Source organism: Dromaius novaehollandiae, chromosome 5 (genome assembly GCF_036370855.1).
Source record: "Dromaius novaehollandiae isolate bDroNov1 chromosome 5, bDroNov1.hap1, whole genome shotgun sequence".
NCBI lineage: Eukaryota > Metazoa > Chordata > Aves > Casuariiformes > Dromaiidae > Dromaius > Dromaius novaehollandiae.
The window spans coordinates 25,589,185-25,616,754 of NC_088102.1; the positions used below are offsets into that span (position 1 = coordinate 25,589,185).

The window sequence follows — 27,570 nt, forward strand, 5'->3', positions numbered from 1 at the left end:
TTTGCTCTAGTATAGGATTTGTCATGAGCGGAGGCTTCTCTGAAGACCTCAAAAATCAGTATACTTTGATTATTTTTCTGATTAAGACTGCGTGTAGATATATATGTATTTTTTCAAAGAGATATATGTAGATATTAGTTAATCTCAGATCCACACCCTTAGAATATATCATTCCATCTTTTCCGGATGAACTTTCAGTTAGCTGGAAAAGATATTAAAAGCTGTGATGTGATCTCTGTTGATCAGATGCTGGGTGATTTGAGAAGTTACTGCTACCAGCTGTCTGTCTGCTCATCCAGCAATCTGCTACTAGCAGACAGCTACAGGCGATAGATATGTGGGATATCTGCTCCTGAGTTGGTGCTGTTCATAGCGTGATCTATCAGTGTGAAAACACAAATTTCAGTTTACTTTAGTACATTAAGGTGTGAACTTGTAGCAACTCAGATCTTTCATGCATGATCTTTCTCAGTTTTGGATGCAATAAAATTCTGCAGTATCATGAATTAGAGTCGTAGTGATACAGTTAAGCAATCCTAAGAGTAACAGAGAAGAGAAAGCTGTCATGTTTTTTCCTTGCAGGGTAGGCTCACCAGTCTGTCGACTGTCATGCTTCTCCCACCCTTTCTCCCTCCCCACAGCTGCTGATTCTTGATTGCTGAGAGATATGGCATGAGATTGTGGAGCTGTGCTGTAAAGACTATCAGAAAAATGATAAATAACCTTCTGGAAATTGTTATATTTCCAACCTGGATCAATTCAGTATTGGAGGGGTGCTGTGCTGAAAACTGATTAACTTTAGTCGTACAAGCAAAGGGCAGTGCAGATGGCTCGAAGTGGGAATGAGTAGGAAGGGGGGGGGGTTCCTTTGGTTAGCACTGTTCCTGAAGAAAACATTATATGAAACTGTGGCCTTGGTTAAAGTTTTAAATTGCTATACTCTCAGCTGAGATGTGGTAACCAAGTGCTCGTAGTCCTGTTCCAAAGCATGGTAATTTTCCAACTTAAGCTACTGCTGTAGTCAATGTGTTCTTAAAACTGCTCTGGTCTTAAAACTAGCCTCAAAGCACTTGGAGTTAGTCATTTACATCTGGCATGAGTACGTGCTGCTGCTGAAAGGGGTGGTCCCACTCTGCCTTTACTGTTTTGTCTGCACAACTGCGTCGTGACCGAATTGAGGAACTGCTCTGGTTGAAACTTTATTTTCCTGTGCAGCTATCTGGGTGCTTGTGCTGGCAGAAGGGCAGAGATGGAAATGAATAGCTGCGACGGTGTGGTGTTGCAGTTTGTACTCAGTTAGTGACTGTATAGCTATAGCATAATTTTATCCTGAGAAGAAACCCTCGCTCCCCCGAAAATTATTTTCAAGATATTAATGCCAGCCTCGAAATAACAGAATTTCTCTGGCATCTGAGGTCAACAAGCATCAGTTTCCATATAATTCAGTGTCTGGTAAGGCAAGCATATGGGCTTTGTTTATTGATTCATCAGCTGTTATAGAGGTTAGTAGAGCTCTGGCTTCCTTTTTGATCTGTCTTGAGATGACAGCATGGGTGTTATGGGAGAAAAACTCATTTTGCTCTGTCTGCCAGCCCCCACTCCCTCATTAATTATTAGTTATTGTCCTTTTTTGACGTGCTTAGGATCAACCTCTTTCCTAGGAGTTGATGTTTCTTTGCTGAGTAGAATGTTTTAAAAATATGTTTCGTATGATATCTGGCTGTGAACAGCAGTGAAAATTGAGCAACATCCTAGATGTGTCCTTGTGCTAGCCCTTGTTTCAGGGTAGTGTTATTATTAATATAGGTGTTTACCGAAGAATGTTATCTTGGTTTCCTGATTATTTTCAAGTTACTCCCATGAACATCTGGCAACATCCTTCATAATATACTGGGATACCAGAGTGTAGCAGAAACGGAATGCCAAAAATCTACTTAAATTACCTAATATGTACTCTTTTTTGTAAGCCAGAAAATACTGGCAAAAGTTAATCTAATCCTGAAAGCAGTAAGACGTGTTGTTGCTTTTGACGTTAGAGATAGGGGTGTTGTCTTGGGCTTTGTTCTTTCACACACATAAATAGCTCTTCTGTAAGTTTTAGGAATACAGATAGCAATTTGCATCTAATGATTGGGGTTTTTTGTTTTCATAGATTGACTTCTGAGATCTGGATCTTTAACTTAGTTTCCTTGAATAAGTAGTCTAATTAAAACTATGGCATTTTTTTCCCCAAAAAATTATGTTGAGCGAGCTCTTGCCTTGCAGCTGCAGAAGTTTCTCGGTAATAGTCACAAATACTATGCATTATGGGAATCGTACTTGAGGAGGGCATGCATGTGTGTTATACCACTAGTCAAGTTTCTTGTCTTCAGGAGATAGTCTTGATCAGCCTTTGGCAAGTATTTAAGTAACAGGATGACTTTTACTGTGGATTTTGTGCAGAAAGACTTGCTTGTTCTGTGTGCAAACACGTATGCAATGTTCAGACTGTGTGTATACAATGACTTTTTTGTCTGTGGCATCACGTTCACCTCATGTATGAGTGCAGTATTTATGGCAGCATCTTTAGGCTAAAGCTATGGAGACATGTAAATTATACTTGTTTTGCTACAGTAATATAGGCTCCCAAAGTTGAGTATATTTTGATACTTTCCAGTTACTTTTTCAATTTTCATAATCCTGATAATACATCATTTAGTTTAATAAAATTATTCCTCAGTTCTGTTTCTTCTGTTTCTGAAGCAGGCCTGGGAAGTCTTGCTGTTCTGTTATTTCTGTCTACCTGGTTCTTGTTGAGGGAGGCAGGCAATTTTTTCATTTGGGGTGGCCTGGATCTAAGCAATGATATCTATATAACAGCTAACTAAGGAACTTGAATGAAATGTTAGATTAAGCTGCACTGAACTGGTAACTGTGACTTTCATTATGTTGAAACTTTGATGAGTGAGCAGTCTTTCTTACAGCATCCTTGTATATGGAGGCTGATGGTATTTGTCAGTAATGCTTGAGTCCAGCCAGAAGTACTTTGAACTGGACAGGGGGAATCCAAAGCTTGTAATAGGTCACAGTATGCCAGGGACTACTCTGAAATGCCCATCCCATGTTTCTTGAATGAAAATTTCATGACTGCCTCTCTTTAAACTTTTGCTTTAGATTCATCATATTGTGCACAATGGAGGGTTATACAAAAAGCCTTTCAATGAAGCCTTTGAAGAAACACCAATGCTGGTTGCTGTGCTGACCTACGTAGGCTATGGTGTTCTCACTCTCTTTGGATACCTGCGAGATTTCCTGCGACAGTGGAAGATTGAGAAATGTCAAAATGCAACAGAAAGAGAGGAACAGAAGGTAATCACTGGGAAATATCAATGCTCAGTGGGAAATGATATGGCTGAGACTATAGTTAGTTTGGGCATTTCTTTGCGGAGCAGCATGTTGATGAAACTTTTTTTTTTTTTTAACTGTTTTCCATGCATTTGGGCTGCCCCATTAGTTATGTCAGTACCACTGTGTGGTTAAACAAACTAACAATTCTTTTTGTTGGGTTAGAGCACTTCCCTGATGTGGTTCACCGCAAGGCTGCATCAACAGTCATATCCATATGCCAAGAGATGCCTCAGTTGCTGAAACAAGGGTTTGGGAGGAGGAGAGTGCATAAGCCAGCATCATCAGCAAAAGAAATGCTTGTCCAAGGATCTGGTTTGAGTTTGACAGCAGTGGGAGGCAGTCTTAACACTGTTCTGGTGGCTCTGTCTGTGTTTTGAATTGGAGGCATGTTTTTAAGTCTCTAGCCCATGTAGTTGCAAAGAAAAGCTTGTGAATGAGAACCAGAGAACCACAACCAACTGGATGTTTTAAATTCATAGGGCATTCAAGACACTAGCAAGTTAGCCAGTGAGTAATTGGACATACTGACTCCAGACCCACTGGTAGTGATTAAGAATAATTAATAATAAGGTGAAGAGTCTTGCCTCTTCCAGGAACTGTTCTGGTATAGATAATCCTGATTTTGAATTGTCTTAATCCATTTTTAGAGGTCTTTATTCCCTACAGCAATTACTGTGAAGAAAGCTACCATCAGACCTTGCAGCTTAGTAGCTGTTCCCTGTTAACTCTTACTGTGAGCCCTCTTAGTACAGTGTAAATACCAGTGAGCTCTGCTCCGAAAGTGGAGTGAATTGGCTTACTCTTGCTGATTGGGGTTCTGTTTTTCCCAGCCACTCTGGGGAACTCATCTGGCTTACAAAACTTTAAGGTTGGTTGTTTTTCAGTTGCTTGTTTCTGCATACAGCCACACAAGCAGTTGCAGAAAAAGGAGTGGGGGATGGCAGCTCAAGAATGCAAACAAATAACCAAGGGTGAGGGCGGAGGGGAGGGAAGAATGGCTTCTTTTGGAGGCAGCACTGGGTTAAAGTGCTTGTCAAATTACAGTAGATTAGATAAAATGCAGCAAACTGATACCTCAAATTATTTCACAGTAGCTTCTTTATGCAAGCATCAACAAGTAGATAGAAACATCCTCATAGGAATTTAATGAAGAATAGGTATTTTATATTAGTTAGAAGTACAGGAAGTTAAATTTACACTATTTGCAAAACTGACCTCTGGAATCAGGAAGTAAAATCTTGGATTCCTCTTAATAGTTACAATATCCAAATAAGGATTTCTAGCTAAATCTTAACTTGTAACCTGTTGTGTTCCTTAATTTCAGTTGAGCTGCTCTGGTTTATGTCACCTGAGAATATGACCCCTTTGTATTTTTCTATGTATGAAACAGAAATTGATACAGAAAAGAATCAGAACAGTCAAAGCGCTGCAGAAACCTACCAAGAATAGGTATTAGAATAAATGGTGAAATACTGGCCTGTACTCATGGTACTTGAAATGAGGATTAAAAATGGGTAACTGAAATGTTGGAGGAAATTAGGTCTATTGCTCTGAACTGTCATTCCCGTATTTTTGTTACACAATGTTTCACAGATTCTGTCAGTTCCTTTGAAAAACACTTGCTCTGTTACTGATGTAAGGTGTGAGACTGCTTATGGTAGTCCTTTTCTGTAAAAACAGTCATGACTCTTACATGAAGGTGTGCAAAAGGAAGACCTCAGGCAGTAGGTCCGACTTGGAAATGCAGTATTGAAATTAGACTCTCCATATACTGTCACACTGCACACTGGAGCACAGAGTTTGTTTAGCTGTTGACCATCCTAGTTCTGAAAAGACGACTAGCCTTGAAAAATTTTATAAACTAATTTAATATTGCATCTTCCCCTGAAAGACATTTGTTTAATAAGTATACCTCCTGGCTATACTTGCAGATGAATTGAAACCCTTTAAGTCTGTGTGTGTTGGTCATGGCTTGGAGGGAAGAGGTACTTGTATTCTGTTTTTATTTTGTATGTGGGACCTTTGTGGATGGACCCAGGAAGAAGTGCTTTTTATCAGAAGGATCTATTAGCTGTGGAGTGTGACAAGTGGGTCAGTGAATATGGCATAAGAATGAAGAAGAGGAAATCCTGTTTAAAAAAGTTTTGGTGTTGATGAAATTCCAGGCTAACGTACTTCCTTAAATCATGTTTCCACTGCTTAGATTGGAATAGCTGTTTCCAGTATAGGAAAAATAGAAAAGTGATCACATGAGGTCTAGAACATACAGTACTTTTGCTCATGTTTTAGGGCTTTAGGCTCTGTTTGCCTGCAAAGGAATTAGTGAGAGCATGTTGTAGCATATCCAGTGTGGGAGCCAGGCTTTATTTTGATGTAAGGGGGTGCTCAATGACTTGTTTTCAAAGCAGTTGCTCATGACTTTAAAATATTTGAATCTCTTTAGCTGCTGGCTAGTTGCCCAATGATCTTTTAGGGAGGAGAAGATAGATATTACTTTGTAGAAAAGGCTTAAAACTCGCACTTTTTTTATTAATACATGTAAATCAGAGGAGCCCTGCAGTTGCCCTGGAGTACTCTCTGGAAGATTGTGACCTCTGTGTGACATTTTTATTCTTCAAATTTTAAACAGCCAGCCAGATTTTCTTAAATATCAAGCAAAAGGGTTAGCTTTAGCTTTCTGAAGTAGTTCATAAACTACTTAGGAGAAAAGCACGAAGCAAAGGCATTGGGAGTAGCTGTGTAGATGCATAGTGTACAACAACCTGCTTTGTGAGCAAAACTAAATTACCTAGTGCAAGTATTTCATAAAGGGCTGAATGAACTTGTCCTAAAAGTCATGGAATTGAAATATGTGGATTTTCTGTGGTGTATTTCTGAAGGGAATTGCAGTCAAAAGCATAGCCTAAACTTAGGTCCAGAGTGCAGTATTAAAAAAAAAAAAAAAAAGCAGCATTTGTGCGTTTTGGAGGGCAATTGTTTAGCAGAACAAGTCCTTCTTCAAACTGCTTGTCACTTAACAGTATGGTCTTAGTCTGTGCACCAGAACTAGAAAATGAAAGTGGCCAAACTAATTTAAAGAGCAGACTTTCCAATGGGATTATACCAAGCTGTCTCTGACAGTAGGTAAAGTCCTTGAAATTTATTACAAAGCAGTGCGTTGGAATTAATGATTCAAGATAAACACAGTATTCACCACCAGTGGAACACAAAAGGATGAAAAGGGACAGCCTGTGCTAATACTGATTTCCAGGAAGTAGTCTTTTGACAGTTTTTGGCTTCATTTTAAATATATCTAACTGGACTTTTCCTGGAAACCGATGCGGTGTAGCACATCCTTGATGAAGCATTATCAGTCTGTTTTAGACATGAATAAGTGGCAAGATTAGCAATTTTCAATTACCTTGGTATCAATTTATGCTTACCCAAATTAACTCAATGCCTAGTGCTAACCTTCCCAATAGCAGTGTAGTTAAAATACGATGTGGATTTTGCAGATTTATTGGCAGAATGAAGAACATTTTTACCTTTCTTCCAGTCTCATTTGCATATTAATTACTTCTATATTTTGTATACAGAAGCAGCTTTCCAAATGGGGACCTAACTCTTTAATGGACTTCTTGCTGCTCAGTAGTTTGCCTGTTTAGAACATATATCTAGGCTATGAGATCTTCAAACAGTTGTTCACAGGAATTCAGCTGTAGGAGTATTTTAGAGACAGTAACCTGCAGTCTTTTTGCTAAATGTTGTCTTTAGCATCTATATAGCTCATCATTGGTCTACTGAGGATATAAAGGCTACCCACAGTCATTGCTCCATTTTTTTCCTGACTCACATAACAGTGAAATAGAACTAGTCTTTCTACTTCCTTTTAGAAGCTTGAAATTTGTTGTAATTGTCTACCTGATTTTCATTCAGATTCAGTTTTATATTATCGGGGAATGCATTATATGAATTGCAGATAAGCACTGCTGGTGCTCATGGCATGATTTGTTAGCTTAGGTGCAGTGCAATGAAAACTTGGCTCTACAAGCAGCATAATTACTGCATTTGCATGTCACTGTGCCCCAAGCTAATGGTTACAAAGCTCATTATGACCTCCACTTGCTGTACTAGTATTCATTTACAATATGATGAAATCTTGAGTTCCTAAATCCACCTGTGTTAAGGTGCTGCACCTGCAAGGGAGAATTTTATTCTTTCCCTATATCACTCTTTCTTGAAATTGCTGTGTCTTTCAGGCTTCTGGGAGATCGCTGGTATTCAAGTTTCTTCATCTAGCATCACCTTACTGGTAGGGGGATGTGTTCTGGGCTTATATAAGCAGGAATGAAGCTATTGAGGATTTCTTAGCTTCATGTTCACAGGGATTCAGATGAAAGAACAGATTGCTTTTGCTCCCTCTTTTGGAAACAGTATATGCTTTGCAAGTGTTTGACTGGGTGATCACTTCGAATACTGTTCAAAGAATCAGCTTATTCCCAGAACACTTTTTCTCCAGATGAAACTGTTGTTCTATCTAAGGCTGATATTCTTAGTCTGTTATGGCTAGAAAGAATGTCAGATCTAAAATAGAATGAGAACTTGATAGAAAAATAATAATAAGCTCTAAAGGCTATTTAAACGTAACAGTGGTTGATTCCAGCAGTGCAGATAGGACATTTGCAACATAGCACTGTGGCTCCCCATGAAATAGTAAGAAAATTCCCTTATCCCTAATATGTTCCTTGAATTCCTGTTGACCTGTAAGACACCTTTTTCCTTATTATAACTATTTCATAGTTAAATATCTTTAAACTTAGATTTATGTTGTTGGCTTGGAAGGTTCCTTATGCTACCTGTGTTATATCTCTTGGTGGTGTCACCCTATTGTGGGTGATCCTCTGTATCTCACTAGTTGAGCTTGTTCCTCTTCCTGCTTTGTCAGCCTGAGTTTCAAAATCAGACATGCTCCATCTGATCAGTAATCTGAGGTGAGGCTGGACTGTATCAGACCAGGCATACCTGCTTGAGTTGGTACAATGACTCATTTCCAGGCTCCTCTCCTAGCCAAGAACCTTGGCTAAAGTCTCAGTTGACTTCCTGGGTCACATAGCTAATGTGCTTAAATAACTCCCACAAAGCTGAATTCTCATGCAAGGATGGTTAAGAAAAGTTATAAATGATTAAAAATATCTCAGTAGACTCAAATTAGACTTAACAAGTACAAATCCCTCAAGCATTGATTTTTCTGATGTGCCAGGGATTTTTTTTTTTTTTTTTACCTTCTTACTTGCCCCACCCCCTTAAAAATGCTGTAGGAGAGGCTTTCAGACACTCATGGATAATTACTTGGATTCTGTGTCACAGATTAGGATGGTCTTATTACAGAGCTGTTACAAGTACTCTTATGCATATCACCACTTTCTAATAGAGTACAGTAGCTATGTAGCTTGTCATATTTGAAGGAAAATCTCAGATACATTTGTCAATACCAACATGCTTTTCTCCTTTGTGACTATAACCCGCTTGTTAGTGATTCAGTCTTGTAACCTTCTGCCTGGGATAACATGAGATGCTGAAGTTGAGGAAGGATAGAGCTGTGTAGCTACTTCAGAAAACCAATGATTTTCTAGAGTTTTACAGCTTTGTATTAGCTGACTGACTACTGTTGAGCTTCCTTGACAGAGGACCTTTAGCGAAGACATGGCACGTGTGTGTGAAATAAGGCCAAGCTATACTTAAAATAAAACAACGTAGAAGAAATGATTGCCCTTCAGCGCATTTTAGCTCATAGAAATCTTGTTCTGCTGCCTTTCTTTGCTGAGAAAGGACATCCTTGTGATTCCCTAGAAAAGATCCCTGGCTAGGTTTGGTTTGTTTTTCTGTGGTTGAAATGAAATGGTGAAAAAGAACATCGTTGTGCCTTTTTGGCACATCATTGTGCAGAGGCTAATCAGAAGGGGATTTAGGTGCAAATATGTTTACTTAGAAGTTACGGTGTTTGGGTTCCATCTTTCCATAGCTTCAGTTAAGAGGATGCAAAGGCATGGGCCTGGGTAGTTCCTTTATTCCAAACTGAAAGGACAATATTGTTAAATCATTAAAATAGGAAAGCAAAAAAAAAATGTTTTTCCTCCAGTTGAGCATTGTAAGAAAAAGCTTGTCACTGTCCGTTTATTTCAATTAATATTTAAAAGCTGGCATAAATGCTCCCAGCTTTGGCTCAGTAGTACAAATGTCAAATACCCTAACATTTGGTCAGAAAAATATCCTCCTTATTATCCCATCACCAGAAATCAAATGCCCTTTCCATGTTTTGATTTCTGTTATGGAAAAACAGGAAGAAATGCTATGCTGGCCCTTACCTTTGGCATAAATCCTATTTTTTTTCCCTTTGTAGATCATTAAAAAGGCATTTTTTGCAACAGTAGCAAATGTATCATGCATTCTTATTGTTATTGAATGTCAAGCTTCCTTCTAATTGAATAATAATAAAGAAATCTCATGACTTCTGAACGTTGTAAATAGGCCAGAAAAACATGTTCTTCAGTGCTCAGATGTTCTTGCTGTCACAGTTAGTTTGACATTCTTGTGTTATCCATTCAAGGCAGACACTTAGTGTTCCTGAAAAATACAGGAAGGGAAGCTAGAATTCAGGAAATGCTCGTACAAAGAAATCCTGTGGGACTTGAGCAATGATAAACCATGGAGAAGAGAGGTTCTGTAGTGTAGCTTAATTGTTCAGAATCTGAACATACAAATTTGTTGCACAGATAACCTCTGTGATAATACTAATACTGCTATATTAAATGCATTTCTTATATATAGAATAAAAAATGGCAGAGCACCTTGGTTTTCAAATGCTTTGTGTAATTCAGTAAAGCAGTGCATGCTGTTTGATGCTAAAAAGCAATTGCACATTCCCTTGTTCTTAACTCTTTAACTCTGAAGGTTGAACACAGATCACTTGCAAAGACTATACATTCATGCATTTGACAAATGGGATCCTTGCCCATTTTCTGGATGGGTGCTCTGCTCAACTATCCTAAAATGTCCCGGCTAGGTTGGCTATCAAGTCGATAATAGAGCCTGGAAAGAGAGCCCAGGTATTCCAAGTTCTAGTCTGGAGTTCAGAGAAGAAGGCTTCATTGCATCACTAGGAGCTCTCAGTTAAGTTTCTGCATTGCTTTCAAACCTCCTCCCCCATTTTTTAGACTTCTTTGAGACTTTCTAACTTGATGCATGACCTAATGCAGTGACTTTTTTTCCCTCTTTGTGGTTGATGCCTTTTAGATTCTTTTGAGTTACTTAAGGTTTGACTGAAAAGTAACTAGGAAAAAGTGGCCTATTTTTCAGTAGGCTTTTATTTGTTCTACAGGAATTGGCACCTACTAGTGAGGAAACCTTGGGGGCATGGTAGATTTGCAACTTGAAAAAGCTTGAAAATCACATTTGGCAGATAGACTTCACACTAGCAGGTACCCACTGTTCAGTTTTGCTGCTGTCTCACCCTCGAGCAATTTTGCTCTAGCATGAACTTCCAGCAGTAATAATACTGGACTGGAAACACTTTAGGTGGAATTGGTTTCAGGACTTGAGATTGAAGAGCTCTTAACTTTTTATTGCATTTTCTTGTTTTCTCATCTGTAAATTACACTCACTGATACAACAAACAACTCATTCTCCCTGTATTACAGCAAACTGGAAATATACTTTCATTTTACTTGGGGTACTTCTGATGTGTTTCAGGACTTCGTCCCATTGTACCAGGACTTTGAAAATTTCTACAACAGAAATCTCTACATGCGCATTCGAGACAGCTGGAACAGACCAATCTGCAGTGTGCCAGGGGCCAAAGTGGACATGATGGAGAGAGTTTCCCATGACTACAACTGGACATTCACGTGAGTCAAAATTGGAAGAAAGGCTTCCACCAACTATCTTTAAGTAGAGCATGTCTAAGAGCAGATTGAAGGCTGTGAGGTTAAAGGAGTTGTGAATCATGTTTGTTTGAGGTTTCTGTGGATATTAATTGATGACTTTTGCTGTTCTGAAACACATCTGAGCATGAAAAAAAATATTTTTTATAAAATCTTTTGAGTATTAATATTTTTCAGTGCTCCTGTGTTAATATTTCATGGGAAGACTCTTATAGCAGCATTAATACTTCTGCGTGAGATGACTAGAACCTGGAGAAGATACTCTGGAGGGCATGACCTTTTGTGACTTTCTGAGCTGCTTTAGAATCAGTCCTGGCACTTGAAGTGAATGTTGTTGCCTGAAACTGAATTTAGCATGATTGCTTTTGAGTCAGAACTGAAATAGACTGTGGAGACAACAGAAATTCAAGTACAAGGATTGTTAAAAATTGAGATTGACACAACACAAGGTTTGATGTGAAGAGGTTTGCAGCATGGTACTTGGTGTATCTGGTCATGTCTCTGCTTGGCTTTCACATGCAAAATAATAAACAGAACTTTTTTCTGCTAAACTTCTTCCTTAATCTCCTTGTCACGTATCGTTAGCACGGTAGTGCCAGATGTGTTTACTTTCTGTGGTTAGAGGATATCCTGCTTGAGGAGCTGCCAAGTTAATTGATCTAGAGATCTTATTTCGTAATTGGAAAGAAAGCTGTATATTTCTGGGGTGGAGGTGGAACGTTCCAGGGAAACAACATATGGTTTGAGAAGTCTCAGGCAATGTTAAATGAGAGCAATGCTCCTTTTAATATAAGCTGTTGTAAGTACTTGCTTCTGTCCTCAGTTTGAAACCCCAACAGGGGAGTGAACACCTTCTTCACTGATTATTTCAGTCTAGTAATGAGGATCATTACCAAAAAAATCCTTAATGGTTGGTTGTGTTGATTTCTACCATTTCAGCATTATCTTCTAGGAAACTAAAATAAGAATCTTCCTGTATAGCTGGTTTTACAATTGCTGGTGTCTTAACCTATTTTTCTTTTGTTTTTGTTTTTGTTTTTTATACAGGTACACTGGGAGAGTGATAAAGGACATTATTAATATGGGTTCCTACAACTATCTTGGATTTGCGCAGAATACTGGGGCTTGCCAGGAAGCAGCAGCTAAAGTTCTGTCCCGGTATGGAGCTGGGGTGTGCAGCACTAGGCAGGAGATGGGTAAGTTGGAATGAGATCAGATTCTTAGAATGTATGCTTCGAAGTTTTAATCTGACCTCTGGCTTCTTTTAAACATTACTTATTCCAGCTTTTGCACTTTAGTCTAAGCAATCAAGAAGTTGTTCCTGAGTGAAGATAAACTGACTTGCTGGGTTTAGTTTATACAGCACAGCAGTTAACTCATTTATATTTTCAGGGTTTTTTTATGGGACTTTGAACAAAGAACAGCCTAGTTGCTGAAAAAGCTTCTTGTAGAATACAGCGATAAGGGAAGTTTCTCCTCACTCTGGATTTCTTATTTGTTTTATATACAGGAAACTTGGACAAACATGAGGAGCTGGAAAAGCTAATTGCCAGATTCCTAGGCGTGGAATCTGCAATGGCATATGGGATGGGGTTTGCGACCAACTCTATGAACATTCCTGCTTTGGTTGGCAAGGTATGACTTAAGTCACTGGTAAAAATACATCTAACAAAGATTCTGCTTGTAGGGTTTTCCAGAAACTACTTGTTTGTTTTTGCTTTTCTTCACTGACAGCCCCTGCAAGGTACTCTGTGTGAAAACTATAGGTCACAGTATGCATCTCTATCTTGGGCAAAAATCTTTTGGGAACACAGCATCCTGGAGACCAGTAGTGCTCTTGCCCTCTTTCTGGGGGAGAGCATAGCATGTTATGGCTTGCTTCCTCAGGCTACTCATTATTGTATGAAATAGTGGCTGATTAATAGGCTGATTGGCTGAAGGTATTTTGATGCTCTTGAGACACTAAGAAGTGACTGTGTCAGTGAGATGTGCAGATAAGCTGAATTGCATGTTGATACATACAAAGTTTATTATCTTTGAGGGGCACCTGTAAAGTCCTTCCTTTGAAGGAATAAATTCCTAGTAGAAAAACTATTTAAAAAACAGAAGGTCAAATGTGAGGACTGGTTGTCTCTGCTATGTGCCCCATAAAACAGTATACCATGTGAACTGTGGTATTTTAGTAATCGGAAAATGAAGTGGAGGAGAGCTCTTTGCATCTTCTGATACAAAATATATGTTTTCTTATCTCTTGCTAAGAGTGAAATAGTGTGAGTACTGGGACTGTTTGCTCTCTTTGATGATTCCTTGTTAGCTTAATGCTACAACCATATTGGAATTCTTTATCTCTGTGTACTGAATTATTTTCCCTTTATTCACTTTATTTTTCTACTTCCTGAGATAATTTTCTAAATTCTTCCACTTGTCATATCTACAGTTCATAAAATAGCCGCCTTGTTCTTCCCAATAATTTTTTCTCTTAGTGATTATCTTCTTGAGTAGCTGTAGTGTCTTCCCACTTCTGACAGTATTTTGTAACTCTGAAGCAGCACTGTCTGCTTTGTGCCTCTTTGTCTTGGTCTGTTAAATTTTAAATATGTAAGATGCTTTCCATAATGATAAATATTTTTGAATCAGATGCTACAGAGGAACTGAGTGCATCAAATCTAGTCTTTCTGGAGTTAAAAAGCTCCATAATGCTATATTTTTGAACAACATTTATGTTATTGTGACCAATTCGCATCATCTGTTCTTTGTTTTCCTACCTTTCTGTGGTTTCTCTTAATCAGAAAAATGATTCATGATTTCTGTGAGATTTTGAATTCAGCAATCTGGTTAAACTTATCTTTGACTGTCTGAGTGTTCTACCTGTTTTAGTCAGTAGAAATTGCCCTTTACTACGCAGTAATTCAAGATTTTTTTTCCGTGTATGTGGATCCCACTGTATTATCTTTAACAGCATATCAAAATACCCTTGAGACACCTCACTCACTTCCTTAGTTGCTGCGTTTGAACTTTTAACTGTTTTTACATACATTGAGAGAGTCTTAACGGTAAATTACAAGACATGTAACATACCTGTTTCTGTATACATAAGTTACACATGTAATAAAATAACTTTTTTCATATTTGAATGGATTACAGCAGGTCTGAACTGTTAGTGATAAGCATACTTAATTTTTGTGCACTTTAAGTAAATAATAATAAGTTTCTGCCTCATAACACTAGAATTGCCATTATAATCACATGAATACCCCAAACAAAAAATGGCCTCTTCTGAAGATAAGAGCCGTAGCTAGTGAACAATTTTACAGTTGCTTGTCCTATGTACGTTTTGGGTACAAAGCTTCTTGGAACATGCATTTTTGGAGTTTTAGCAAATGTATTTGGTAATGGCAACTGCACTTGGCCAGAAGGAGTTACTCTGATAGTCAATTATATGACTTGAAGCTATTTATTATCTATACCATATCTGGGTTCTCACATTGCAATTACTTAGCTTAAAATACAAGCCACCGTAGTAAAGCTATGCACATATATGTAGTGCTTGACTACCTGTTCCCTTTTTGCTCTGTAAAATCCTTAGGCATTTAGCTTATGTTGCTACTTAACCCTCTTTTAATGGCAAAAGCTATAACTTGATTATCCTAGGACCAAACTCTACCCCATAGTCTGGTCAGCATTGCCAGCAAAAAGAATTCAAAAGCTTCATCAGCATTACCCAGTTGATCTTTGTTCACTATGCCTTGTCAACAGGAGCTTCTACTAAGTAGAAACTCAAAGCAAGTATAGTTGGTATAGACTGAAAGCTGTATTTCAGCACTGTTAAAGCATCACTAAAAACAGGTCTTTCTGCACCTGGCCGTTTTCAGCTGGAGAGATGCATTGTTGACAGTCAAGTTCTTGGCTGCACAGTACAGTCATTGCCAAGTCTGCTGAATGTAGACCACAGATAATGCGAGATATCAGGATTACATAGTCAGAAGTTTTTAGGCCATTTGAGGGGAAGTTAGGTTCTCAAACTTCCTGTTTTGGAGTAAGTGCGATTAATATAGTTACTTAATTATTTAATAGCAACATTCTGTACAGTCTTTAGCAGAGGGCTTTTCATCGTAGCTCTGAACTGATGGAGGTTAGATAGTGGACTTAGAGCAACAGAGCAACAGTTGAAGGATCTTATTTTAGTCATAAGAAAACAGTGAATGAACATCCATATGTAGTCACTTTGTGCAATTAAGTGCTCAGGACTGAATTACACAGTTCACGAGCAGCACTTCATAGTAAAACATGTTTTTCACTTCAGTTTCCATGTCTGCCTTGTAGGATTCATATGGTAAGTCTTATCTTCATTGGCATATATTTCTTTTGATACTGGCAGTGTGGTCTCTAATTAGTGTTACTCTCTCAAACTTAAGTTTGAGAAGACTGATAAATGCAACCAAAGTATTATCATTAATACTAGATTTTCTACTTCCTCTTCATTTTTAAATTCATTTCTTTTGTCTAATGGAATGTCCCCTTCCATTACAGGAGGGTGAAAATAAGCCGCTTATCATTTTGTTCTTAAAATTCTCTCTCTGCCATGCTCTCTTACTCATTTTTATGGGAAAGCTTCTTCTAGACTAGTAAGTTTTTTTTGTCTGTCACTTCTTACTTCCTACTATTTAAGAGGACTATTAATACTGGATTATTATGTTCAGTTTTTGATATAGTATTGTCAAACAGCATTTGAGAAGTGAAGCACTGCAATGTATTATGCTTAATCCTTGTCTTGTTTAGTAGTTCCAAAGAGCAAATACTAGTTGGAGATGTCCATGCTTATTTCACCAAAGTCTCTAAAATATGCAGTGTGAATCTTTCTTGTAACACCAGTTTGAACACTTCAGATTTAGTGCGGTTTCTGGGGAAAACCAGTCTCAAGCTTCCCAAGAAAGGGATGTAGAACACTTCTACATACAATGTGATTCTACTGCAAAATTTCCTTTACTGTGGGGAAAACAGTCCTATTGTCTGATGTACCTCCTTGTGTTACTGTAGGCATTTGCCTTTCACAGTCCCTCCTAGTATCTCTCATTGCAGAGAAGAAATGTTCTTGAATCTTCCCTCCACCAGTGTGTCAAGAGAAACAGAGGGACCAAGTATTTAGTCATGTCTTCACTACCTCGATGTGCTCTCTGGATTTTTAACTTACCAAGGTCACTTCTAGAGCTGCAGTGGTTTGCATAGTAGTAGGAGCCAAGGTGGTATAGGAGTGTTAACCATTTTCTGACAAGTTAATCCCGCAGTATGCACTCCTGAATTTGTACAACACAGTGGCAGTGCTGTGCAATGAATGTTCAGCTATTGACCTGGAATCACTGTTGCTCTCAAAACAGACATGTCCCAGTTTGGTGTTTGTCTAAGGATATATTTTCTTTTTCTATATAAAGGTAAACAAATTCAATATAACATTTAAGGGCTTCAAGAAAACTTCTGAATTTCACTCTTCAGTTTTCTTTCCTGCTCAGTGTCTCCTGTATGTTAATCCTATATACTCCTGATCTTTGAAGAAAATTAGTCCTCTTAGTACCTCTGTAAACACAAGGATTTACTCAGTGGTTACCTCCTAATGTATGAAACAGTACAGCTTAGTGATTAGGTCATTAATCTAGGACTTGGGTGACCAGAATTCTATCTCCCAGCAACACTGTAGACTTGCTGAGTGAACTGTGACTGCTCTGCTCTCTATTTTACTTAGCAGTACAGCATTATTTTTTTTTTTAACTGAAAGAGAGGTAATTCTTCAAATTAACAGCCGTGAGGTTTTTATTTGCCATCCTAAGGCTACAAAGTATTTCTTAGCCTGAACCAGCTGCATTTGTATTGGATTTTTTTTTATACAGAACTTATAAACATAGCAAAAAGTACTCATTTCTTTTTCTTAAATGATCTCTAAGCAATTTGGAGTTGAAAGGTGTTGTATGCTTGGCTGTGAAACATAACCTTTTCAATATCTTCCTCTTCCCTCTTCTAATTCAGGGCTGTCTGATTTTGAGTGATGAACTGAATCATGCATCACTAGTGCTTGGCGCAAGACTGTCAGGAGCAACTATTCGAATCTTTAAGCACAACAGTAAGTATCAGATGGGGGACTCTGCCTTTCTGCAGATGCTATAGATCAGATACAATCTCTTCTATCTTCTAATAGTTGGAAATACAGTTTCTTGCAAGGAAATAAATTGCTGGTTGCCCAAAGGGTCAGAAGACTTGCTACCAAGATGTTAATGTAGTAGCAAACCTTGGACTGGAGACTGCTTAATGTGTTCATTCTCAACTAATAACACTTTTTATCCTGATGCTATGCTCTGTTACATCTCTGCATATGAAAGAGGAACGTACTGCTCTCTGAGAAGTTTAGGGATACTGGTGTTCTAACATGGCTTTGCATTACTTGGATAGCTCAGCACCATTAGACTCTTTTTAACAAGCCATGTCAAATGGTAATGCAGTCTTGTAGTGGTCTAGATCACAGTTTGGGGACCAAGTTTAGGACCAAATGCTGATGTGATCATATATTAACAGAAATGTAAGAATGTGGATGTCATAGCCATGCTAGACAGCCATGCATTGGTATGGTGTAGTACAAAGCAGGTTTCAGGACACGCAGCATAGATTAATTTCATTGAGTTACTTGTGTAGCGTTCTTTGGAAAGAAATACTTGGAATTGTCACTTTGTTAGTTTCAGCTTCCTCCAAATGAAGTGTTTAGAATAATCTTCGTATAAAAATACTGAGAGTTTCTTTTTTTTATTCTCAGTGAAAGAGGTATGTGATTGTCCTTAATTAGTAAAGCCGCTACCTCCATTCTTCAGCTGCTCCTAAATAATCTTTTTACAGTATTGCTCCCAGAGGTCATAGTGACTCTCTTGCTGTCTTTGAGATGGGTCTGTGGTGGTGACAAAAAATTTGGGGTGGCTGCAATTCCTTCCCTTTCCTTGTGCTACTTGATAGTGGATCCTCTGTTGCATTTCTTGTTTCTTTTGTATCTTCTCTTTCTTGTTCTCTGAATAGTTTTCCTGAAAGAAGTGTAGAGTTTAGTGGTAACGTTTGATTTTTTTGTTCTTCATCCATCCTGATTGCAGCACCTCTTCGTTGATGGCCCAGATCACAAAAGCTTTGTATTCAACTTCTGCATTTATATAAGCATACTTCTGAATGGTGCATCCAGTTCCAGAATTTCAGAGAACACTGGCATCAGAAATGAGAATCCAAGTGTGCTCTTTATGAAGTGATTGGGGCGGGGAGCGGTGGAACTGGAATCCCAAAAGGCTGAAATAAAGCAGCTGTGGAGTTGTCTCCTGTAACTACCATAGTGACAGCATTAAAGCCACTTGTTCTGCTGTTGAAATGACTGATACATGATAATCCATCTTTGTATGATGATGCTTTTGTTCATCTTTCTGATACTTACAGTTGAAGAGTCTCAACATATTAAAATTTATTGCAGGAGTAATGGTAGCACACACAGCTCTGGGTATGATGAGAAGGGCTCAGAAGCTCTGGTATGATGAGGGAGATTAGAAGGTCTGTGGGACTGGAGTACAAACTAGAAATGTAAGGTTGGGGGGTGCTGTAAAAATCTCATAGAATAGAGTGGCAGATTAGAAGCTGAAAAAAGCAGCATGAGATAGAGGAAGGCAAAATGCAGGCTATAAATTTGGCCTATCAAAATGATGTGCAACCCCTTGACTTATGTACATGTCTTGAGTCCTACTCTTGTTTTACAGTGCTGCCTTAATTCATTTTATTTTCCTGAAATGTTGATGGCTTCATTCATGTTCTGACCTTTAGAAACCATGGAACAAAATGAAAGATCCTCTTAAAAATTCTTGCTCCATGTTTGTTTGGTTTTTTTCCTACCTCATTCTGCACTTTATCCTTGCTATTAAGGCCAGGTCTAGCTCCCAGTCTTTTCCTCTTTCTTGATGGATCAGAGCAGAAGTTTCTGTTCCTGTGTTCTGCACTAACCTGTCCCTTTCTGCCTGAAGAGGTTTTTTGGAGACAGACACTCCACTGACTTCTCCATCTTTGTCTTTTCCTATGCATTAACTGTCTTCCAACAGTCTCTTAATTGACTTGTTTTGCTCTCTGGTTTTCAGTTCCTTTTGCTGGCAGAATTACTCTTGTCTATCAGTCCTCTCTTCATGATTGTTCGTGTTCCTTGTTGTATCCTAGTGTTTTTATCTGTCTCTTGCTCAGCATTTTAGTTTTTGTGTGTTGATTACTCCTATCTCTGCTCCTTTCTTCACGTATTTTTCAGAACTGACTCTTTCTTTCCTTCTAGAATCATGTCAAGTGCTCAAAGCTAGTAAAGTTTTAGAATACACTGCTACTAACAATTTCCTCTGTCTATTTCCGGTATGCTGAGCTTCTTCCCCCGTTCCTTCGCTGGCTCTTCTTTTTTCCTCCTTGACTCTGATCTCTGCTCTCCCTGCATTGATGGTATCCATGAACCTTAAAAATTTATTTTTCACAGGTCAGTCCCTTTCTGCTTTCATTGGTTAGTAGCTTTCTGTTTCACAGCTCCAGTCTCTTCAGCTTTTGGACAAAAGTAATATAAAATAAGCACTTGTTCCCTGTCTTATTCTGCACTTTGGTCTGCGTTCTACTCATCTTTGGCTGATTATCCTTGAGCATATTTGCTCTTCTTTGGCTTTATTTGTATCCACAAGGACACTCTTGCTCCCTAAATTGCTTACTCACTTTCTACCAAAGAGTTGCCTCCCCCCCCCCCACCCCTTCTGGTTTTCTGTTTGTTCCTGATGCTCTAACTTGTGCTTTTAATTTAGGATGGTCAAATTCCTCCTTGGAGTTCACACAGTCACAAGTTTCCTTTAATCTCACTTGTGGTCCTGCCGCTAGATGAAGATGTAGCCCGTATTTATTGACTTACGTATGGTCTGACCTTCACACTGGAGTGGTTTGTGCTTTTGCGGGTATTCCTGTCTTTAGTCATGTCAAAACTCAAGCTGTCTTGATACCATCTAACAATAATTTCTGGTGCAGATATGCAAAGCCTGGAGAAGCTGCTCAAAGATGCTATTGTGCATGGGCAACCTCGTACGCGAAGGCCCTGGAAAAAAATCCTTATCCTGGTGGAAGGAATATACAGGTACAAGTTATTCTTTGTATTGCCAAGACTCTCTAAGAAAGATCTAGCTGCTTAGCATTTCAGTTCCTTTGCCAAATCAAATTACGGTTATTGCCACTTCTTAGTTGTTTCATGGATATCATATCTGAGAATTAAGTTGAGCTATGTATGTCCACATCCTGGACTTACTGTAGCTGCACCTGGCACTTGCAGAATGCTTCCCACATCCTGCTCAGGTCGTAGAAATGAATTAATCTAAATTATTATTTATATCAGAGCTGAGGTCTTAAATTTTATCCCTTCCATTCTTTCTCTGCTCACTCAGTCATACTCATGAGAATGGAAGTGTGCAGATCAAATGGTTTTTCTGAGGGTTAGTAGCAGTATGTCATAGGCTTAGCTGTGTTAGGCACTGAAATGATAGTTCAGCTATCATTTTTGTTCAGCACAAAAATGGAGCGTTTTGGAGTACTACTACTGAGAGTATCATCAGCTCTTAGACCTAAAAATGATAGGTGAGTAGATGTCAGAAAAAAACACTGATATGAGAGTGGAAGTGTTAGTTCATGTACAAAATCGTCACTGAACACATTCCTTTGCCTTGACTCACTGTTGCTGCTACTATTTAGTCAGTATGTCAGTATCCCAGAGATGTTAAACAGGTAGAATATGGAAGTCTGGGCCCTAAGTGCAGAGAGGAGTTACCTTTCATCTCTCTGCAGAAAGCAATGTGTATAACAAACTTTGCAAGTGGCCGCAATCACTGAAAGGAAGTGAAGGAAAAGTTTGGCTTTGGATTCTATAAAGAGGCCGCAACAATTAAATCAACTCAAAACTTCTGTTTTCCAACAGTATGGAGGGATCCATAGTCCGTTTGCCTGAAGTAATTGCCCTTAAGAAGAAGTACAAATCCTACCTGTACCTTGATGAGGCTCATAGTATAGGTGCCCTGGGTCCCAGTGGCCGAGGTGTAGTGGAGTATTTTGGACTCAATCCTGAAGATGTGGATGTCATGATGGGAACATTCACCAAAAGCTTTGGAGCTGCTGGAGGATACATTGGAGGCAAGAAGGTAAAAAGATGGTAATCTCATAGCCCTTTCAGGCCCATGGTGGGGTGCTTCACTAAGCATTTCAAAGTTGTTCTGTTTCTTGATTTGCCCTGATTGTCCATTTGTTTCATAATTTTACATACTGCTTAGTACAGTGAAAGTCTGTGCAATGCAGAAGAGCCTACTCCGGAAAAGTTCCTCATAATTCCCACAGTCAGCGATGAGCTCAATTTGCTGAATGTAAGGTAGTGGCGTAATATCTTTTTAGGAACTGCTAGGAGCAAGGAAGTGAGGATTTCGTAATGTTACCTTTTAATGAGTCTAGCAGGAAGAACTCCAAAAACTGAAGTTTTTCAGCCTCTTCTGTAGGAAGATCCAGTTCGTAGGTAAGCTTGGTGGAGCTGATTCTTATTGGGCTTGTAGACTTTGCTTTCTAGAAGCTTTCTTTGCTTCTTGTTTTCTGGGTACTGACCTTTCTTACCTTCTAATGGAAGGTACTGCTAGAAAGTGTCGCCCTTGCCAAAATCCTCTCTTTGGAGGGGATATAAACAATTGCATGTGTCTCCTTTCTCATATTTTGAAGTGTACCCCACAGATGAGGCTTTTAACCTTTATTTCAAGGTAAAATTCTACCATTTGCTTGCCTGGACCATAGTGCTTTAGATACGAACAGTGACAATTACTATAGCCCATCCTTCTGGGGATGGGGCTTGCAGATGTTTCTTCTTGAGTTTACTGCGGTTGGTTTAAAATGACTCGGACATCTTCCCCAGAACAAAGCACTGTACTATATTTTTTTTCCAAATGTACTGAGCCAGTAGGTCTAATTCTCCTGGTGCAAGCCGAATCAGCCAACAGTCTTTCACAACTGTATTTTAGCTACTGCGTTTGAGAGATTGCTTCAGAAGTAGCAGGCCTTAAATCTTCCTGCCTAGCTTATTTCAAAGCCACTTTACAACCTCCTTTAATTTAACTCTGACTTCAGGCAGACAGCAACGTAAAATTGAACACTTGCACATATTCCTAAAATACGTTTCCCAGCTTGTGCTATTTACAGAGCAGTCCTATTAATTTCATGGTAGCAGAAAACAATTTGTCTGGGTACATGTAATGGTATTTTACTGGAGTGGTCTGAGTATTATAGAATGATTCTGTTACAGCTAACAGCAAGCAGCCTAAATCTATTATACGTTTGTCCTTCATTCCCATATGACCTGCCTTTATCCTGTAACAAATGTAGCAGGTATGTTTAGCAGGAAAATGCAGGAGTGGTAGGCAGAGGTTCTTGTACTCTTTAATGACACCTGCTGCTTTATTTATATTTTGCTGAAAAATGTGAGTAAATGTTGTGACCTATGCCTTGTTTGGCGACTTTTGTGGGGAAACAATTATGCTGAATGTGGTATGTAAGCACCTCTGGGTCCTACTCCTCACTATTTCATTTGTTGTATATTCCCACTATTGTAATAAACACTCTTGAAGTATGACCTGCACACAGCTTGAGTAATGGAAACACCTTGTTACAGTCGAATGCTGGTGTTGTTGGCAGAACAAATCTATGTCTTAGCCATTTGTCTTTGATCACACATTCTTCCCCTGTGACACAGAAGACAGGATTGTCATGCCCCAACTGTCAGCACTTCAAGCATTTATTACTTACACTGTAAAATCAATCCTTGAGCTACCTAGCCAATTCCAGGAGACTTCGAAAGAGGCTTGCTGCAGTGACCCATTTTATTTTGTGATTAGGGTGCTACAATACAGTGTTCCTGTGAGTGCTGGCAAGGCAATGTCTGATTGCCTCTTGTGTTTTGCTAGGAATTGATTGATTACCTCAGGACATATTCTCACAGTGCTGTGTACGCAACATCACTGTCACCTCCTGTTGTGGAGCAGATCATCACCTCCATGAAGTGTATTATGGGCGAAGATGGTACAACTTTTGGTGAGTCTTTGTAATGTTAAGCATGTGGAAAGGGAAAAGCCAAACGTAACCTTTTTATGGCTTTGGCAGAAAATTCATTCAATGGGCACATTCATAATTATCTGTTAGTCCATGTAAACTTGGAATTTCTGGAGCAACGAGCCAATTTACTTATCCGATACCATGGCTGTCCTACTTGAGAGGTCAGCCTAATAACGGTATAAGGAAATTCCAGCTAGAGGTAAGTCATCTTAGTCTTACATAAGACAGAATATTGTCTAATGCTGATTTTTATTCCACATTTAGCTTTCCTAGCCTCCCTCTTTCTCCTCCCCTTCTTCTGTTCTACTTTGTCACTTGCCCCACTTTTTAGACTGCTTTCAGAGTATTTTGTGTGTATTTTACAGTCCTGTCTGGTTACTGCAGGCTTCTGATTTTTCATCTCTGGTATAATTTGCTGTTTGCACCTCAGTTAGAAGTAAACATGGGAGTGTTTCAGAAATCTCTTTTCACTTTAGAAGCTAGAGACAGTTTTCAAGATAAGCAAGCTTAATGCACCTGGGGAAGGTATTCAGCATGTTCAGTTCTGTTGATTTAGTTTTCTTTTTTTTTGTGATAGAAATTAGGAAGGGGAAATCTATGCTAGTCTTGATATGTTCCAAGTCCAGAATCCAAATTCGTGCGTCTCTTTTGCCTGGTGAGTAGTTAGTAGCTTCCTTTAGTTATAGTATTCAGCATATAGCCAATGTATCACAAACGGAGGCTGTCTTGAAACTGAAATGGTACAGCACTTTACATGTAGGATACTTTGCTCTCTGTGCCAGTTCTTTAAAAAGTTGAGCGGCTTATGCAGGATGACAGTGTAGTTCACTCAGGATCTGTCCGGGGCTTTTGGTTCAGAATCTCATTGAATTCGAACTTGTGAATATACTGAATTACAGGAGTTTCAGGCATCTGGCCACAAGGTGGTGGTGTATACTGAAGAACTGCATTTGCTTTTGAACATGGGTCATCTGACCAACTAACCTGACAGATAACTCCTATGGTGAAAGAGCTTACCGGACAAATAATTCAGGAATTCTTGTGTTATAACAGCTTTAATTCAGTTTGCTTACATTATCTGAGAATAGAGTTTCAGCAATAGCAGTTGGTAGTGACTGTAAACAGAAGTTGTTCCTAACTGTGGCAAGTACCCCTGGGCAGTAGTGTCTGCATGTACGCTAGCCTTGAGTGCTCTGGAGTGTTCCATGCGAGTTACCTGTACCTGCCAAGAGTTGTCCCCACTAGCTCTCCCAGAAGAGATATTAACCCAGCTTCAAACTACGTGAAAAGCTGTGCCAGTGGGCTGGGTCTTGCTACCTTCTTAAAAGTATTTGAGCTCTCTTTAGCTAATTATTTGCCAACATTTTGTGGTCCGCTCAAGCGTTGCTTGTGTTGGGTTTCTTCCAGTATCTGTTTTGCTTAATGAAGTGGGAAGCAAGGAATGTGTAACTGATTTCTATTTGGAACATTCAAACTAAGGCAGTTTTGCCCCTTTCTGAGACTATGGTTTGATACGCCTTTGAGCCATGAGAACGGAAGCAACTTCCACTCCAGGCTGTTCTCCTGCCATTATGCCGGCATAAGCACCCAGAGCTGAAAGGCGAACCTGATCGGGAACTGATCTGGCAAAAAATAACCTTCAACTAAAGAAGTCGTTGTTGTCGTTGTTGTCGTTGTTGTTTTACTGAAATGCATGTCAAACGACATCCTAATTCAGTGCTAAAGAGTGCCAGAATTCCTAGCCATTCTTTGTATTGCAAAATAACACAGCTTTCAAATGGCAAAAATACTTTATTTCAAGGAAGCCTTTGTACTTCAGATTTCTCTGTGAACTTTGGTGCTTTTCAGCAGTGCTGGATGCAACAACTGGATAGCCAAAGTCCAGTCCAGCCAATACTCAGAAACAACTTCTTCAGCTGTCATGAAAGTGTTACTGTCTAAGCATCTAAGTCAACCCTCACTAGGAGAAGCACTTGATAGGATGATCCCTGCTGGAAAGTGCTTTTCTGCTTATTTTTTGCACAGTGCTTATTCCCTGTTATGCATCTTTTTTATTTTCTTAAGTCTTTAAAGGTAGTATTACTTTGTAGACTTGTTCTTTGGTGAGGTTGGCTGAAGTTCAATTGTGTGGATTGAGCAGCTGCTTAGTGATAGCATTGACAAGGTCTTTTCCTTGTTTAACAGCTCTGGCAGAAAAACTTGTGTTTGGATTCTGTGGGATTATGGGTGGGGCTCTAAAGAGCCACTGTCTGCAATTCCTTTGATTACAAGCAAGTCTGAAATAGAATGATGCTGGTGAGAGGTGATAGCTGTGGAAAGCAAACAAGTAGAGAAATAGTGTCAAATTGGGTCACTGGCAAACACCTCCAAAGTGACTGTGTATTATAAACATCCTACTGCGCTTAAAGTAGCAGTCAAGCCTAATTAACAGATGGAGGAAAACTGAGGTAGGATAATGATTTTTGCAAGGGCACAGGAGTTGATGGAGTTGGAATCAGAACAGTAGACTGCTAGCTTCCAACTCTGTGTTTTGAGCCACAGCTAAATCTTTTAATGGCCTCAAGAATGCTTGTTTTTTTGGCCTTTGGTTTTTTTGGGCTTTTTTGTCTGCTTGCTTCTGTTCCCCACATACTACTTGTAAAAGTTGCCATCTTCCACGACATCAAACCCTTGTGGAAATAATGAAGTCGAATTGAGATGGCCTGTAGTTGGGGAGTAAATAGTAAGTAGTTAGTTTTTGAGGAACAAAGCTGGGGAGTTTTTTTGTATTTTGCAAGAATAAGTTAATTCTCTCCTATATTCAGTGGATTTCTCAATTTAATGAAACATCTGGAGGCTCTAAACTTACAACATAAGGCGTTGTAGTTACTAAAACTTTACATAACTAAAAAGAAAAGTAAATATCTCCTTTCAGATCTTTCTAGTAAGCTGCCAGTGATTAAATAGGATATTAGTAAGAGGTGGCACAGACAAAATGCAGATGCTATGAAAAGCTGAATGGCTGTTTGCAGAGAGCATAGTGTAGCAATGACTGGACAGCACACAAACGTGCTGCCTAAATTGAGATAGTGGTTTCTTTTGCATCTTGATTTCTGTTCAAACTAATCTGTTAGTTCTAGGTATTGTTGATACACAAAAGGGACTAGCAAGCCCCAATATCTCTAAAGACATAGTTATGGAAACATATTGAATCAGGAATACAAATATTGCTTGCCCCTTGATTCAAGCTGCAGAAACTAGTCCATCTGCCAAAGTCATGGCAGGCCCACGTACTGGTTCTTGGAAGTAGTGCTTCCATTACTGCTTTTCAAAATCTTCTGCGTTATTAGCCCATTGCTAGATCGCTATCCGATATTGCCTTGTGTTACTTTTCTTAGGTGTAATTGACTAGGAGACCATTGTGCAGTCCTGACAAAGCATACTCAATTTCCGATCACTTTGAACATTTCTGCAAAAGAGTAGTCCTCGAGGGGTGAACATACTGAGCATGTGACATGTCTGATGGGAACCCTCCAGTGATGACATGCGTGGATATCTCCCATATCACATTTGGGTTTACTATGGGAGAGTAGGATGAGAGGAGGGAGGAGAAGGCTGCTTTCCACAAGAGCCAATTTTTGGAGCTAGTTTTCCACTTCTAAGTCTTTATGGTTGAATTGTAAACAAATGTTGCGGATGTTTGACAGCATTTCAGTGGATGCTTCTCTTCTTCTGTGTTCAGTCACAAAAATGAATGCACTTCAGATAGCTTTGTAGGTTTTTTAAAAAAAGGCTTATTTTTTAACAGTAATAAAAATGACACAATAAACAGTCTTCTTTGGGGTCACAATCAGTATACTCAAGGATGATGAAATGTTGCCTGGAATGGGACTCAGGAGACTTGTTGTGTATGATTCTTGATTCTTGCTGTTCATACAGTGTTTGGGTTACATAAATTGAAATTGTGGGAAAGTGAGTCAGCTTGGTGTTTGTCAGGGGCTCCTGGTATGTTAGACACTGTTAGGATTCATGATACTAACTACTTAGCCTATCTCAGTGACTTTTCCAGAATCAGTGGTTCAGTTTGATTTGAAAGCTGGATTTTTCACTGTCTCAAACTCACCAGGACTAAGAATCC

At 39.0% G+C, this 27,570-nt stretch overlaps 1 protein-coding gene across 3 annotated transcripts in view; it reads left to right on the plus strand.

Moving 5' to 3' along the window:
• Positions 1-27,570, plus strand: part of SPTLC2 (serine palmitoyltransferase long chain base subunit 2) — a 78,687-nt gene that overhangs the window by 8,984 nt on the left and 42,133 nt on the right. For 2 of the 3 annotated variants that reach the window (XM_064512252.1, XM_026120329.2), the window contains exons 2-9: positions 3,154-3,348; positions 11,116-11,270; positions 12,354-12,502; positions 12,817-12,941; positions 17,325-17,418; positions 20,352-20,457; positions 21,289-21,508; positions 23,306-23,432. In XM_064512252.1, the coding sequence (XP_064368322.1) occupies positions 3,223-3,348; positions 11,116-11,270; positions 12,354-12,502; positions 12,817-12,941; positions 17,325-17,418; positions 20,352-20,457; positions 21,289-21,508; positions 23,306-23,432 (1,102 nt within the window). In that variant the 5' untranslated portion in view covers positions 3,154-3,222. The remainder of the gene's footprint in view (positions 1-3,153; positions 3,349-11,115; positions 11,271-12,353; positions 12,503-12,816; positions 12,942-17,324; positions 17,419-20,351; positions 20,458-21,288; positions 21,509-23,305; positions 23,433-27,570) is intronic. The other variant, XM_026120330.2, reaches the window with a different exon arrangement.